Source organism: Carettochelys insculpta, chromosome 7 (genome assembly GCF_033958435.1).
Source record: "Carettochelys insculpta isolate YL-2023 chromosome 7, ASM3395843v1, whole genome shotgun sequence".
Lineage (NCBI taxonomy): Eukaryota > Metazoa > Chordata > Testudines > Carettochelyidae > Carettochelys > Carettochelys insculpta.
In genome coordinates, this window is record NC_134143.1 from 58011272 (window position 1) to 58027077 (window position 15806).

The 15806-nt window shown below is 43.4% G+C and overlaps 1 protein-coding gene across 1 annotated transcript in view; it reads right to left on the minus strand.

Annotated features, from left to right (window-relative positions):
- INPP5F (inositol polyphosphate-5-phosphatase F) overlaps positions 1-15762 on the minus strand; it is a 90446-nt gene extending 74684 nt beyond the window's left edge. Inside the window, exon 1 of the mRNA XM_074999766.1 lies at positions 15402-15762. Within this exon, the coding sequence (XP_074855867.1) occupies positions 15402-15498 (97 nt within the window). The 5' untranslated portion in view covers positions 15499-15762. The remainder of the gene's footprint in view (positions 1-15401) is intronic.
- Positions 15763-15806: the final 44 nt, after the last annotated feature.

The following is a 15806-nucleotide window of genomic DNA, read 5'->3' on the forward strand; positions in this document are numbered from 1 at the left end:
AATGAGAAAGTAAGCAATTTTTCCACTAATAGTGTATTGTGAGGCTTTTCTACATGGAGATACACCTATCTCATGAAACTGGAAGGGACCTTCAGAGGTCATTGATTCCAGTCCCCTGCCCTCACAGCAGGACCCATCAACATCCCTGACAGATTCTTTTAAATCGATTTGCCCCAGACCCTTAAATGCTCCCCCCGCCCAAGGATTGAGCTCACAACCCCGGGTTTAGCAGGCCAAGGTGCAAACCACTAAGCTATCCCATTTTTATGTCTGATTTTGTCAGAATTCATTTTGATGTGATGTGAAACTTGTGCTAAAGCAAGACAAATCCAATACCTGAAAGGGGTACAGTAGTCTGGAAAGCGTAAGAACCACTAGTCTAGACCAGTGGTTCCCAACCTCTTCAGTAACACAGCACACCTGAATGAGAAAATGCCATGGCACACCCACTTTTTTCAGCAGAATCGATTGCTCATAAACATCACATTTACTATGGTGACAGTCTTACCAGAGAGTTTTGCAACCCTGTAGTATATGCAACAAGCTAAATAAGGATCAAACACAATATAGTTTTTCAAATCCACCAAAGAGTACTCTGTCTTAGACAGTGAGCACAGCCCCTTTTTCAAAATCTGCTCAACACTGTGCTATGGATGTTGAGTAAATAAGTAACCACTGAAATTTTTCGTGGTTACTCGATTACTCTTGGGTGCGGGAAGTGGCTCCAGAAAGCCAGCTCCTCTCTCCATCAACCCACCAGAGCCAGGATGCAGCATGTAAACTGCATCCCAGCTCCTGCCCGCCCTCCCCTTTGCCACAGAAGGGAGTGCGAGCAGGTTCCCTGCCAGCTCATTCAGGCCAGGAAGCAGCATATTTCAGCTGCCTCCTGCAAGGTCAGCATTAAGAGCCATGGGAGGCAGGGAAAACTGAAAAACACCCCAGCAGCTGGGACTCAGGCAGCCTTGCTGCTTGAGCCCCAACTGGCGCAGAGCCATCTTTTTTCCCCTCTCTTCCTCTCCCTGCGAAGAGCCCACAGCAAGAAGAAACTGATGAAATTTCACAGCACACCAGTGTATCATACAAAACTGGTTAAAAAACACTGGTCTGAACTACCATTTAAACTGAGGCATATGAAAAGGACAATTTACACTGACTTAAAGCTGTCTACACTGAGATCTGTTTGCAGGAGACACTCTACCACTGATATAGAGCAGGTCTACACAACAAAGATACATTAACTCCTCACATAACATTCATTTATGTTCCTGAAAAATGATACTTTAAACCAAAGAATGTTAAGTTAATCCAATTTCCCCGAAGAATTAATGTATACAGAAATTAGGTTCCAGGGAAATCTGTTTAGTCAGACAAAATACTTTATACACCTAACAGTAAATTCTTTCATATCTGGTGGTGTTCTAACACCCAGAACTTTCAAATAACTGGCATTTTAACCATAAGTAAATTTTAGTTATGTTTGCCATAAGTAAATACAAGCCAATGCAGTATAGCTATATCTACAATATAACCGTCTGTTGACAGAAGTTACTTTCAGAAGAAATCTTCCATCAAAACTTCTGTTGACAGATCATGTCCACACGCAAAAGTAGATCAAAAAGAGCGATCCCCTCTGTCGACAGAAAACGGACAGATTTCCCAGCTGCTCTCCCTACAGAGCAGCCAACTGGAAGCTCAGCAAACAGAGCTGCCTGGTGAACTGGAAGCCCTGTACGTCAACCGAGGGCTCCCTGGAGAGCCTACACAGCTTTTCTGTTGCCAGAGGTGTTATGCTCCATCATGGAGAAGATTGCTGCCAGCAGAAGTGCTAAATTTTGTCAGACTGTTGCCAAAATGCATTTTGAGTATAGACGTTCAACAAAACCCTCTAGGTGTAGACGTAGCCCGTAACTTTACCATACACAATACCAGTGTTGGTAAATGAGGTACTCTGCATATATCTTGTTTTTCTTTAGTGTTATGAATTGCTAGGTATACTTCTGCATTACCCAGAATATTTGAATATCCAGCAACCTCCCAGTCCCCAGGGCTGCTGGATATTAAAGAGTTTACTGTTAGTTTTAAATAATTTTATACAATACTGTATAACCTAATGATAATTGTGAAGCCAAGCTTAAAATTAAATTAAGGCAGAGATGTAGCAGTGTCAAGGCACAGGGCCTTGCCCCACTCCTCTGGTCCAGCACTCCAGCTGGGGAGCACGGTCAGAGTGAGGGAGCTTGCCCTAATCTCTGGCATTTTGAAACACCAGGCAGGCAGAGCAAGGTGACACAAGTGACCTTACAATCATACACCATACTCACCACTTTAAACAAATAGTCTAGTTAACATTCATTTGTTGCTCATTTGTTAGAGGACAACTTGGAGGAATTAGTGTAGGTCCATTTTATTTAATTGAATTTTGAGCATCTGATTTAACAAATGTGATTTCATATGTCCCCACTAGGTGGCTGTGGTCAACAGAGCACACTACTAGGTGTTGCAATGACTCAAGGACACAAGAGCTGCGTCTACACGTGCACGCTACTTCGAAGTAGCGGCAGTAACTTCGAAATAGCGCCCGTCACGTATACACGTGTTGGGCGCTATTTCGAAGTTGAAATCGACGTTAGGCGGCGAGACGTCGAAGTCGCTAACCCCATGAGGGGATGGGAATAGCGCCCTACTTCGACGTTCAACATCGAAGTAGGGACGTGTAGACGATCCGCGTCCCGCAACATCGAAATAGCGGGGTCCTCCATGGCGGCCATCAGCTGGGGGGTTGAGAGATACTCTCTCTCCAGCCCTTGCGGGGCTCTGTGGTCACCGTGGGCAGCAGCCCTTAGCCCAGGGCTTCTGGCTGCTGCTGCTGCAGCTGGGGGTCCGTGCTGCATATACAGGGTCTGCAACTAGTTGTTGGCTCTGTGTATCTTGCACTGTTTAATGAAAGTGTGTCTGGGAGGGGCCCTTTAAGGGAGCGACTTGCTGTTGAGTCCGCCCCGTGACCCTGTCTGCAGCTGTGCCTGGCTCCCTTATTTCGATGTGTGCTACTTTGGCCTGTAGACGTTCCCTCGCTGTGCCTATTTCGATGTTGGGCTGAGCAACGTCGAAGTTGAACATCGACGTTGCCAGCCCTGGAGGACGTGTAGACGTTATTCATCGAAATAGCCTATTTCGATGTCGCAACATCGAAATAAGCTATTTCGAAGTTGGGTGCACGTGTAGACGTAGCCAAGGCTGCCATCCCACGGTCGCTACAGGGGATAGGAATTCTGGGCTAAGGTATCAATGCCTCATGGGAGGAAAACATTGTGGATGGCTATGGGTGCACGCTGTCAGCGTCCCACATTTATGGCTCAGAGCCAGTCTTGTCTGTGGTACGTATGTGTAAAGCTCTTATTTTCACGGATCACTGCTGTGTGTCCCTGGTGTAGCCTCTATCCGCCAAGCCCTGTGCTATTTTGGCATAGGTGTCAGCATTTCTTTTGACAGTCTGGAGCTCTGCCTGCACTGACCTCTTTCCCACACACAATCAGCTCCACCATGAACAGCTGGTTTAAGAGGCAAAAGCCAGGTATACACTAGGAGGTAAAAACAAAGTTTAGATACATAGAGCCATCTATGAACATTGTATAGCTGGAGTCAAATAATGGGGTGGGGGGAGTGAACAATCCACACAGTGGGAGGTTGATGAGAGAAACTCTGGCTGTACGAGGATTAAGGGAAGCTGAGAAGTACCAGGGTCAATGGAGACAACATGACAGTTCAATTTAGCACATCTCCACTAGGTGTGCTGAAAAATCGAGCCCCAAGAGATCAACCACCAGCAAGTCAATCTTCCTGTAAGTGTAAAGGTATCCAAAGGAGAGGGAATGCCTTCCCTGACTCTCAGTATTCAACTTCTCCCTTCTGCCTATCCCTATTCTGACTCTTCCTATAGGCTCCCACAATAGGCTTTTACAACTTGCAGAATGGGTGACTCTTCACCTGCAAAGTGGAGCTTTTAAAAGTGAAAAGACTTCCAAGCTTGCCAGACATATAAGCATAAAATTCAACCTGTGAAAGAGCCATTAAATGGTAATGAAACCATTTAACAAGCATGTGCTCACCCTGAATTTACTGACAAAACCAACTGTGCATTACTAGTTCTACAGAACTTTGAAGTTTGTTTTAAATATTCCATTAGCTTATTGTTGAAGATTTAGATCACACACCTAAAAAAATCCTTGCATAGTATTTAGATGCACAGAGCATCCCATTTTAGCCTTAACGGTTTGAATCTTCAGACAGTTTTTAAATAAAGTCTTCAAAAGACCACCCTTATCAAAAATACACAATTTTAATTTCTAAATGCCAAATCTTGCTTCCAAAGTCCTCCCATCCATTCCATTCATCACTGCACTCTTTTCACACACCCTCCTTAAAGGGACAATATTACTTTTCTTCCAGATAACTGGACAAATGAGTTTCCCTTTTACTTCTGACAACCTGATGAACTAGTTTTAAGAGAACCCTTCCCCAAAATCAGCACCTTATATATAAAATCCCTTGATATGCCTAAAGTCTTTGGAAACATGTAAATTGTGAAATTTCACAAATACGTCTTATGAAAATAACACACTAAACTGCTCTGACTAATCTAAAATGTCTGTTTCAGTGAGTTTAGATATGTAGTTATGTGGAATGATTACTTTAAAAAAGGCTAAGAATATATTGAAAATCAGTTTAGAAATATTGATAAAAACCAAGAAGAGCAGATTCATGTATTCCATAATATTTAATATTGTATTCAAACAGGACAACCTACTTTTCCTTACTACAAAAGTTTTTCTAAATCTGGCAAACTTCATGGTTTAATCAAAACAATTATCACTCTTTTTTATTCCCAAATTCAGTGGTTTTAATTAGGTACCCTCATGCAGTGGAAAACATTCTCCATTTTATTTAGAAAAAAATAGATTTTTTAAATGTCATTTGCTATGTTTGGATTCAGAAATTTGAATCAAATGGGTGAGCAGAGAGAAGAGGTAAACAGCGAGGAGAAGGTGGGACCAGGGCAGAGCTGATGTGGCATATGGGCAGGGTATGGAGTATGCCCATGAGATTCACTGTCTCCTGTCGGATGCATTTGTGATTGTGGGCATGCATGCTCAGCTGTGCTGGTTTGCTTTCCACACTGCTCCAATGGGAAACATACACAAGTCTGCAGGCTTAACATTGAAGGTGAAAGTGCTCAATGTCCCAGCATTCAGGGGAGCAGTTCAGATCACCATCTGGAGCCAGTACCTCTAAATTACAATATAGTGTTTACAGTGCCTTCAATTCAAAGCATGAATATTGCCTCAGACTTTACATCACTTGTTCTAGTGGAGTACAGGCGTTGATTTCAAAAGCCCTTGAGGGCAACAGGAGGGACTGGACAATGTAGACACACATGACATTCTACTTAACACTTAATTCATTGACCTAAAGACTAGTCTGCATTCTGATTCTTAAAAAAAAAAAAAAAAAAAAAAAAAGGATTCACTATATAAATTTTTCCCCTTACCCAATAGCTTATGCTGAAGTCACAGGGGATGCAAAGTTGAAATTAGGGTAGACATAGCAGTCACTGACCAATACTTATGAATTTCCGAGTGAGAGAGATACAAGGAAAAGACAGGCACCATAGAAACGAACTGTTTCAGCACACGCACGCACACAGCTTTCTATATTCCACCACACTTTTGCCACAGAAAAACTCATGGTTTCTGGGTGTAAGAAAGATCCTATCTGTGAAGGTTTTGAAGAAATGCCTTGCTTTTGTACAAAAGCATAAGTTGTGCAAAAAAGATGACAAACCAGTAGCAAGAATGAAACATCTTAAGAAAAATTGCTTATTGGGAGAAAATGATCTGGATGAAGATGTGAATATGGCTGAGTGGATCAAAGTTGGTTACTAACTTAAAATGCTTTACAATGCATCATTCTTTGACACTCTCTCTTTGCCTTTTAGCAAAAGTATGAGTTGACAAGTAAAGTCCTATACTGCTTGTTGTGTTGGATGTTGCTAGAAAAAGAAGTTTTAGCTTAGCTAATCCTTATGGCTTGTCTAGTTAGTTAACTAGGTTTAGAATCTAATCACTGAAGTACAATACAGAAATCTGCAGTTAGAAATCTAGCGTTGTCAGTGATTTACATTATGTAATATATGCCCCTTATTTTGGAACATCATGGCCACAGACTATAATGGTGATACTGTAACTATCTTGCCTATATTACAATACTTGAGTGTAACAGCTTTTCCACAGGAACCCATTCTACACTTCTCAAAAAACAAATGTGCCAGTGAATTCAATGGGGCTTACGCAAAAATTAAGTGCATGCTAACCATATTGAAATCAATTATTTAAAATAGCCTTGATTTAAATCTAATGCACCCTGCGCACAGCTAAAACCTCTCCCCTGAATCGTTAAGGACAAGAGTCTGCAACCGAAATAGCAACAGAGCCATTTTTTTCTAAATTCAGTTACAAAAAAAAAAAAGCAATACTTCAAGAGTCATGATGAATGTGATTAGGAGGCAGTCCTTAATATAAATATAAATTCAAACTGTACTTTTTGTAACCCCTATTTTAGGAACAGTGCACACACACCGATTTTTACTGTTTAGAAAATTACCGGCCTACCCCAGCTTTACCCACTCATCTCCAAGTTTAACCCCTCTGAGTCTCAGACCCACCCCACTGAACCCCAGGTTTAACCCCTTCAGCCCCAGACCTCCCCTCCCCAATCCCAGGATTTACCTGGCTCAACTGAGGAGCCCTGCGCACTACCACTGCTCCCACTGTTGCCCCCCTACTGCATGTGGCTGCACTGCTCCAGCAGGGCAGGCTTGGCCACCCCTTCCCACCCAGCTCTCCTGCAGGCTGACCTTGCCCTGGGTTCCTCTTGCAGGGCTCCCTGTCCTGCCATCTTCCCCTCTGCCGCAGATGACAGCTCAGCAGCTCTGGAGGCTCCCGCCACTTAAAGAAGCTAAATGGCTGCAGCCTCTGGAGCCACACATGAAGTCAGAGGCAGCAGCATTCAGAGCCACAAGTGGCTCCTTAAAAAGCTGCAGGTTGCCGACCCCTGGTTAAGGATCTGCAACCAACCACTCCTTGTTCTCCGAGCTTGGAGGTGGGCAAGTCCTAGCTTACAGACAGCCCTCCCAATGTGAAACACACTCACCATAAACCACACAAACTCTACAATGAAAACACCAACCAAGGAACCAATCCTCACAACAAAGCTTACTGCCAACTCTGTCCACACAACTATCCTAGTGACACCATCACAGGACCTAACCACTTTGGCCATACCATCAAAGGGTCATTCACCTGCACATCTAGTAACTAATGTGACATATGCAATCTTATGCCAGCAGCGCCTCTGTGCCATGTACCTTGTGTCTGGTTTGTCTAGTCTCTGTGCAACAGAATAAATAGATACAAAGAGAGACAGACAGACATCAAGAACAGAAACATATAAAACCCAGTGGAGAACATTGTAATCTCCCTGGACACACAGGCTTGGAATGTGTCATCAGGGGGAAAAAAAAAAAAAAGATTAAACATAAAACCGCTAAGCTAGAATTCATATACAAATTTGATACCCTCAGAATGGGTCTGAATAGGACCTAAAACAATTCACTCATTACTATACCTAAAGTGGAAATTTTACTTATTCTCATCTTCTTATTCACAGGCCCCTGGACTGAATTAGTTATAACAAAAGCTTGTGCCATAATAAAATTGTTAGTATTTAAAGACACCATATGACTCCTTGTCAGATTTGAAATCTACATGGTGATACATGCCAGGAAGTCCCAGCTAATATGTAAACAAGAACTCCTAACAATTTATCCTAGAACAAGTTTTTTCATATACACAAAACATACATTGTGGACAGCAAACACACCTAACTGCCAGAATAAATCAACAAATTCTAGAGAGCAATTCAATAATGCTTTAAGTCCACCACAAGGAAACAACTATGATTGGAGAAAGCCTGTGTCAACATAAGAAAATATCCTTCAAGTTAGGCAATAATGTCAGTCTTATTGCAAAGTCAGATAACTGGAATGCTTTCATTGTAATAAAGCCAGTCCAACTAAGTTGCTTTCTCCGCTATTTAAGAGACTGGTCAGGAATTTAGATGTTCTCAACATAAAACTTGCTATGTTCAGCCCTGAAAAATGTGTCAAAATGAAGTTCACTCTAAATACCTCCCAAAATTGTCAGGACAAAAACACTTTTACCCACAATACAACTGTTTTGAAGCACACTCACTGTCTCTCATCCCCACAAATCTGTGGTCTGGAACCAGTAATGAGTTTTATTTCCTGTTAATGGATATAACTTTTTTTAGGATGCCTAAAAATGTAAGAAGACCATTTCTATTCTAAAATTGTAGTATTTCCTTTACCAAGTCTACAAACCAAGTTACGTAATTCACTGTTTTAAAAATCTACTCGTTTTGATACCAGGTACCACACTTGCACTGAGTATCACTTTGGTGTTTTCATATTTCTCTCCCCGCTCCTGTGTGCAAAACCCATACAGAAACAAACTGCATGAAATTTAAATTTTATATAAAGAGAGATGCACATGCATGCGCACACACCCCAATAGGGTTGTCAAATGTACAGAGTAAACTAAGAGATATAATGCTGCACTGTGGAACCCAGTCATTCACTTACAGCAATTGCAAGTATTACTTAGAAACTATCTGCTACTGTAAACTCTTTCATATCCGGCTGCCCCGGGCTGGGAGGTTGCCAGATATTCAAATATTCCTGATAATAGAGAGATATATCTAGCAATGCATAGCAGTAAAGAAAAGCAAGATTAGCTATCCAGAAAAAAAACAAACATGTATGCAAAGTACTTTACCAACAGTAGTATTGTACGTTGTAAACTTACTGTATTTATTTGAATTTACTTTCACTATACTGTACTTAAGGACATTTCAGTTATGATTTCCATATGAACAACAAGAAGTCCTGCAGCATCTGATGAAGTGGGTCTTTGCCCACAAAAGCTTATATACCAATATATCTGTTAATCTATAAAGGTGCCACAGTACTTCATTGTTTTTGCAGATACAGACTAATACGGATACCCCTCTGATTACTTGTTTTCTATATGGTTAAAATGCTGGTTATTTCAGAGTTCCAGATAATAGAATGCCAGAAAAAGAGAAAAAAAAAGAGAGCTTACTGTATAATACACAGCTGTGTTCCTTTACAAGTAAACTTTTTCTAGTTCATATATTTAAACAAAGTATTTGAGAGCAGAATTCTAAAACGCTCTCCCACAGGACTTGCGTGATTCTGACCTGAGACAAGTATTGGAGGGGTAGCCATGTTAGTCTGGATCTGTAACATCAACGAAAGGTCCTGTGGCACCTTACAGACTAACAGAAAAGTTTTGAGTATGAGCTTTCGTGAGCACAGACTCACTTCATCAGATGCTGGTCTTGGAAATCTGCAGGGCCACTGACCTGAGACAGTGTCTCCATATCCTTCATCCATAAAATGGAGAGAATACTTATCATGGTACCATGCTTACTTCCAGGCTCCCACACACCTGTCTCCCTCTGTGTATGGGGTAGTGGTAGGCTCACATGCCCATCCCATCCCATCGAGTACTCTCAGAACTCAGATTTAATATATGCAAAGGAACAGCACATACCATCTTACTAAACACCATCTTGGCAAATTAGAGATCTTCAAATAGAAGGTCTCAGATACACACCAACTAATATTTTGCACTGCTTACAACCAACCTGAGTTTCAGTCCAAACCAGATGCATGCATTTTTAAGTGCTGCAAAGCAGAATTAACCTGAAACTTCCAAAAAATGAGAAATACATATTCAACATCATAACACTGTCAAAATTATACAGTTATGAAACATTTCAATTCACATGGGAATCAGTAGAGCCATAATCTAATTGAAAAAAAAAATCACTACATCTGATTACTCATGTCACTGGGGTACACTGACAGGCTCTGTCAACAAAGCACACATTGGGTGCATTCTGTTGCCATTCCTGTACACCTTATTCTACGAGGAAGAAGAGATGTCTTGATAGAGGGATTTTTTCAAACATACAGCCCCATGTGGGCAGACCAAATGTCAAAAAAAAAAAAGCCTCTCCCGACAGAACTATTGGCAAAAGATAAGCAAATGCACTGTGCAATTGGCATATCTTTTGCTGACAGTTCTCAGTAATCTATACATAGTACACTTTATTCTGTGGCCTCTGTAAGGCTATCAACAAACAATTCAAAAATGCAGCTTTTTAAAAAAATAAATTAGTAAAAGGTAGCTAGCTTCAGAAATATAGCTCATTTTACATACTCCATATATAATCACTTTCACTATTATCATTTTCTCCTGTTTGCCAAGGTCTTTTTCACAGGAAGAGAAAGGAAAGAAAACAAATTTGAAAATAAGGAAGCGTGGCCATAACCACAACAAAAATCAAAGAGGCAAAGGGGCTGACGCAGCATCAAATTATTTTTCATTTACTCATTTTAATCACAGTAAAATTCAAATTTACAGCATTCCTTTAAATTTTCAGTTAGTAACAATCCTGTAATTGGTCATATGCAAATAAACTGCTGTATCCTCAGAAGCCCCCACTGAAGTCAATGGATTCCATGAGACCACAGTAATCCCCACAACAGACAGCACACAGCTGATTAAAAGCCTCTAAGCCCCAAAAATAGAGATTAGTATGTGCAAGTTTGCTATTTTACTATTTGTGTGCAGAGCAATAGTTATATAGCTTTCTACCCATTTGTAAAAAATTATCTAAAAATTGGATATTTAAAACTTTTTTTCCTCCAACCAACAAGCTATCCAGCAGTCCAGCTTTATCAAACACTGCGTAAATGGTTGTTATAAGCTAATTATAATGTGGTTTATAAATTAAAATGGTCAGCTCCTAAACTATAAATAAAGCTGCTGGACAAAATGTAATAAATAAATGATGCTAAGACAACAGTAGAACCCATCTCAAGTATAGTGAAGCATGCAAATTAAAATAGCAAGAGATCAAAGGGGTAGCCAAGTTAGTCTGTATTTTCAAAAACATCAAGAAGTCCTGTGGCACCTTACAGACTAACAGATACTTTGGAGCATAAACTTTCATGGGAAAAGACCTGCTTCATCAGATGCAGGAGTTGGGGGGGGGGGCGTTTTCCAGAGAAGGGTCTACATTTATTGGCTCATGAAAAGGAGGGAGTCCCAGACAAGAGGAGAGCCAGAGTTGGCAAGGTCTGTTCTGTCACAGAGGATGCAGCCCATTATCAGCAGCTGAGGTGGAGGTGTGAAAATCAAAAGATGATCTCCTCTCTTGATATTCACACCTCCACATTAGCTGCTTGCTAATAGGCCACATCCTCTGTGACAGAACAGATCTTGCCAACTCTGGCTCTCCTCTTGTCTGGGACTCCCTCCTTTTCATGAGCCAATAAATTTAGACTCTCCTCTGGACCCCCCCACCCCACCCCACTCATGCATCTGACGAAGCAGGTCTTTGCCCATGAAAGCTTATGCTCCAAAGTATCTGTCAGTATGTAAGGTACCACAGGACTTGTTTTCAAGTGGCAAGAGAGACACTAATACATACAAACAAGTCTGGTCTAATGTTGAACTTGTTTGGGGTGGGTTTTATTTGAATTATATTGAGAGAGAGACAGTATAATTATTTTAACACAAAGAATGATAGTATTCAAGATTATGTATTTTGTTGCCAAAAATATTGAAGAAATTTTTGTATCCTTACAGACTGCCATTCTCAAGAAATGGTAATAGATTTGACCATGCTCATGTTTATGCAACTTTTTCCTCATTTTTCCTAGGACTCACAATTCAGATGGGTATAGGTGGAAGACTAGCTACTTCTCAGTGCCCAGGATCAGCTTCCACTCTTCATTGAAATATCCCAGCTATTTTAAAATACCTAAAGTATACGTACACCATACCACAAACTAGTCAGGGGCCAAATATTTCTCTATGGGCTTGTCCACACTTGCCCCGAACTTTGAAGGCGGTTATGGCGATCAGGGTGATGGGAGACTACTAATGAAGTGCTGTGGCGAATAGGCAGCACTTCGTTACACTAATTCACCCCCATGGCAACTTTGAAGTGTCAAATTTTGGGGAGTAAAGGCACTTCATGCCTGCGCTACTTCAAAGTGCCTTTACTCCCCAAAATTTGACACTTCAAAAGTTGCTGTGGAGGAGAATTAGCCTAATGAAGTGCTGCACGTTCACCACAGCACTTCGTTAGTAATCTCCCATCACCTGGATTACCATGCCCCCTTCAAATTTAGGAGCAAGTGCAGACCCAGCCTGTACAATTTAAAAATTGTCTATTATTCAAGAGTTAAGGTGACTTTTTAGACTAGTGCTGCATTTAGTTATATCCAAAATGACTATCCTGTTATAGCGGGAAGTTGTTGAATTTCTTTTCTCAGTATTTGAGTCCTTGCTCATAACCATATATTTTTGTTTTTTGGTTGCGTTTTTGATTACTATTACATGCCACACAAATAAATTGGTACTTGCTTCAAAACAGATTCACTCAAAGAACACTCACAAAAGTACACAACTGCCTTAGTGCTCAGAAAGAAAAAAGTCATGACCCACATTCATTCAACAAAAATACTAGAATACAAACTGCATATGTTTGTCAGGACAAGGAAGAGAGAATTATTTACCCGACATAAAAGAGAGAAAGTGCCAGATAACCAGCCTGTATTAGCAACAAATTGGTTATTTTGCACAATGTAGTAGTCACACAAGATAGCTTTCCTTATTTTCCTGGTGGTCCAAAATAGACAGCAATCATAAATGAATCTGGTATTTTTTATTTTTGTTGAAATAATCTATAAACAGCTGTCAGTCAAACTTGCATTTTATTTTAAAGGAAAAAACCTCATGGTCTAACAAAGACTGCTTTTAAATTGATTTGAACTATTAATGACACCTCAAAACCATCACGTCTGAACTGATGAATGATGTAAGTATACCCTATGTATACTGCAAGTGGAACCTCTCTAATCTGGCATTCTGTCATCCAGCAAGATTTTAGTAAGCCAGATGTCCATTTATCATAGGTGTGGCCAAATTTCCTGTGATCCCATAATGTTTTACAGCCACCAGTCCAGGTTGTTAGTGTTCCATGCTGTTATTTAGCTGTAATTTACCCGTAAAATGTCTTCTAAGAGCCCAGTAAAGCAGTGGAAGTATTAGTAATATGCTAGACAATATTGACTTCCCATGGTCAGGCAAATTCTCTCATCTGGCACTGGTCAGGTCCTGAGGATGCCAGGTGAGAGAGGTTCAACCTGTAGATTACAGACACAGAGACAAGTGTGCTGTCTTGTCGCATATTTTGTGAACAACTGTAGTTGTCTAAAACTATTGTGGAGGCTACTACTCAATTAATCAAAAGCAACACCTCAGTGAAACCAATTCCTGTCAGCAGCAGCAGGAAGGACTGAGAAATTCAGCACTGTAATGAGACAGATCCTTGATCAATACAAGAATAAGTAGTAAGAGACTGTCAAGGACCACAGAGCCATTTCAGCACAAACTCCAAGTTCTAATGGCCAGATGACAAACCCACAATTAACTGGGCAATCAGCAGGTGACTACATGCCCCATACCTACAACCACACATATCCCAGACCCACACATACGGTATTGTATAACGAGCTCCCTCCACGGTGGCTGGATTCAAACTGACGGTTATAGTAGCATAATGAGGAATGCTGACTGTAAATACTGGGTTAAGTTTTGTTAAGCAGGGGTAGGCTGTAGCAAACCATCACAACCCCTCTGCTCCGTGATCCCTACAGCATTGTGAGGATGCAAAGAAAAATAAAATCTCATGTGTATCCAAAACCCATGCTACGCATAAACCAGGGCTATGCAAAAATACAGTTCATGGGCTGGATCTGGCCACAGTCCAGTGGGAACCCTGGACAGGCTCCCTGCTTGGTCCATCCCCACATCCTAGTCAGAGCAGCTGGCTGCAGGCACCTGTGCATCTGAGCACTGCCGCAAGTGGGAGACATAGGGGAGCATCTGCATGTTGCCCCACTCCCAGCACAATCTCACAGCTCCCAATAGCTGGAAACCCACCAGTAAGTGCTGCCTGTTTGCAAGGAAGGTGATATATGAAGGCTTGTCCTCTATGCCCTACTCAATGCATTCAGAGCAGCACATGGCCCTGGCAGCCAGCTGCTCTGACTGACAGGTGGGGGTGGGGCAAGCAGGGAATCTGCCTGAGGGACCTGCTAGACTCCTGACCAGAACCCCAGGCCACAACTCCCTCCTACTCTTTGTCACAACCCAAACCCCTCCACCCCCTCCTGCACCTTTGCATCAGGTTACAACCCCCTCCTACACTCCTCCTTCAGGACAGAATCCTCTCCAGCACCCAGGCCCTCCCAGACCCCACCGCTGCACTCCAAACCCCTGACCTAAGTCACAACCTCCTCCTTCATCCAACCCCCCCCATCCCACACCCACTCCTGCACCTCATCCTCCCCTAAGCTCCCTTCTACACCCAACCTCCATCCCAGACCCTAACCCTCCTCTGTCATGGAAGAGCGTGGCCCTTGATGACTTAGCAAAACCTTGATGTGCCTCACCCCCATCAAAAATTACTTCCCACTCCCGGCATTAAACAGCCTAAAGAATTTCTTGACACCACCCCCCCTCCCCACACACACACACCACCTCCAAGAAGCTCAAGGAGTTCCCTCTGTTCGCTTTTTGCTATGTTTTTCCCTAGTCAAAATATTCCTGCTTAAGGACCCTAATGGGCTAGCACCACATCTGTACTTATTAGTACCTCAAGGCTGTCCCAAGAGTCTCATTCCCCCCGCCCCCCACACACAGGTAACCCTCCAGCACTCAAAACTACCAACAGCCTGACACCCTCCATCACGACTCCCCCTCATCAGCCTGCCGGTCCCACAGCAGGTCAGTTACCCCCGGGTACTCATCACCACCACCCCATCTATATCCAAGTGGGTCTACCATCCACAAGCACCTTCCCTTCAGCCCCACCCACTCACCCCCTGCAGTGGGTCTGCTGACCGCCCCATCACCCCCCACTCACTATCCCCCGAGCAGGTCCTCCATCCGACTCGCCCACCCCCGCGGGGGTCCTCCATGTGCCGGCCTCTTCTCTGCCCCCCACCTGCCTATGCGTGAGGGTCCACCAGCCACGCCCGGCCACTGCCCGCCCCCGGGCGAGCGGCGGTCTCCTCAGGCGGGCAGCGCAGCCCACCTCAGCCCCAACCGTGCGGACGGGACACTTCCCCTCCCAGCAGCCAGGCGCCGCCTCTGACTCACCCGGTCGCAGCTGCAGGCTCCCGTCCCTCCGGCTGCACCAGAGCGCCCGCTCCCCGCGCTGCAGGATGTAGTGATCCTTGGCTTGGAACAGCTCCATCCTCGGAGCCCAGCGGCGGGAAGGCGGGCGGGGAGCGGAGCGCCGGGCCAGGCTGAGCTCTGGCGCCCTCCGCACGACACGGCGGCGAACAGGAAGAGGGAGAGAGGGAGAGAGAGAGAGACGCGGACCTGCCTAACTGGCCGGTGCTCCACCGCCTCCCTCGTCGCGTTCCAGCCCGGCCCGGTTCCGGCTCCAGCCGCGGGGCACGTGATTCCCTCCGTCAGCCGCTCACCGGCCTCTTAAAGGGGCCGCTGCGGCGCCTGGGGAAACCTCATAGTCCCCTCACTGCTCCGCGCGCGCGCGCGCGC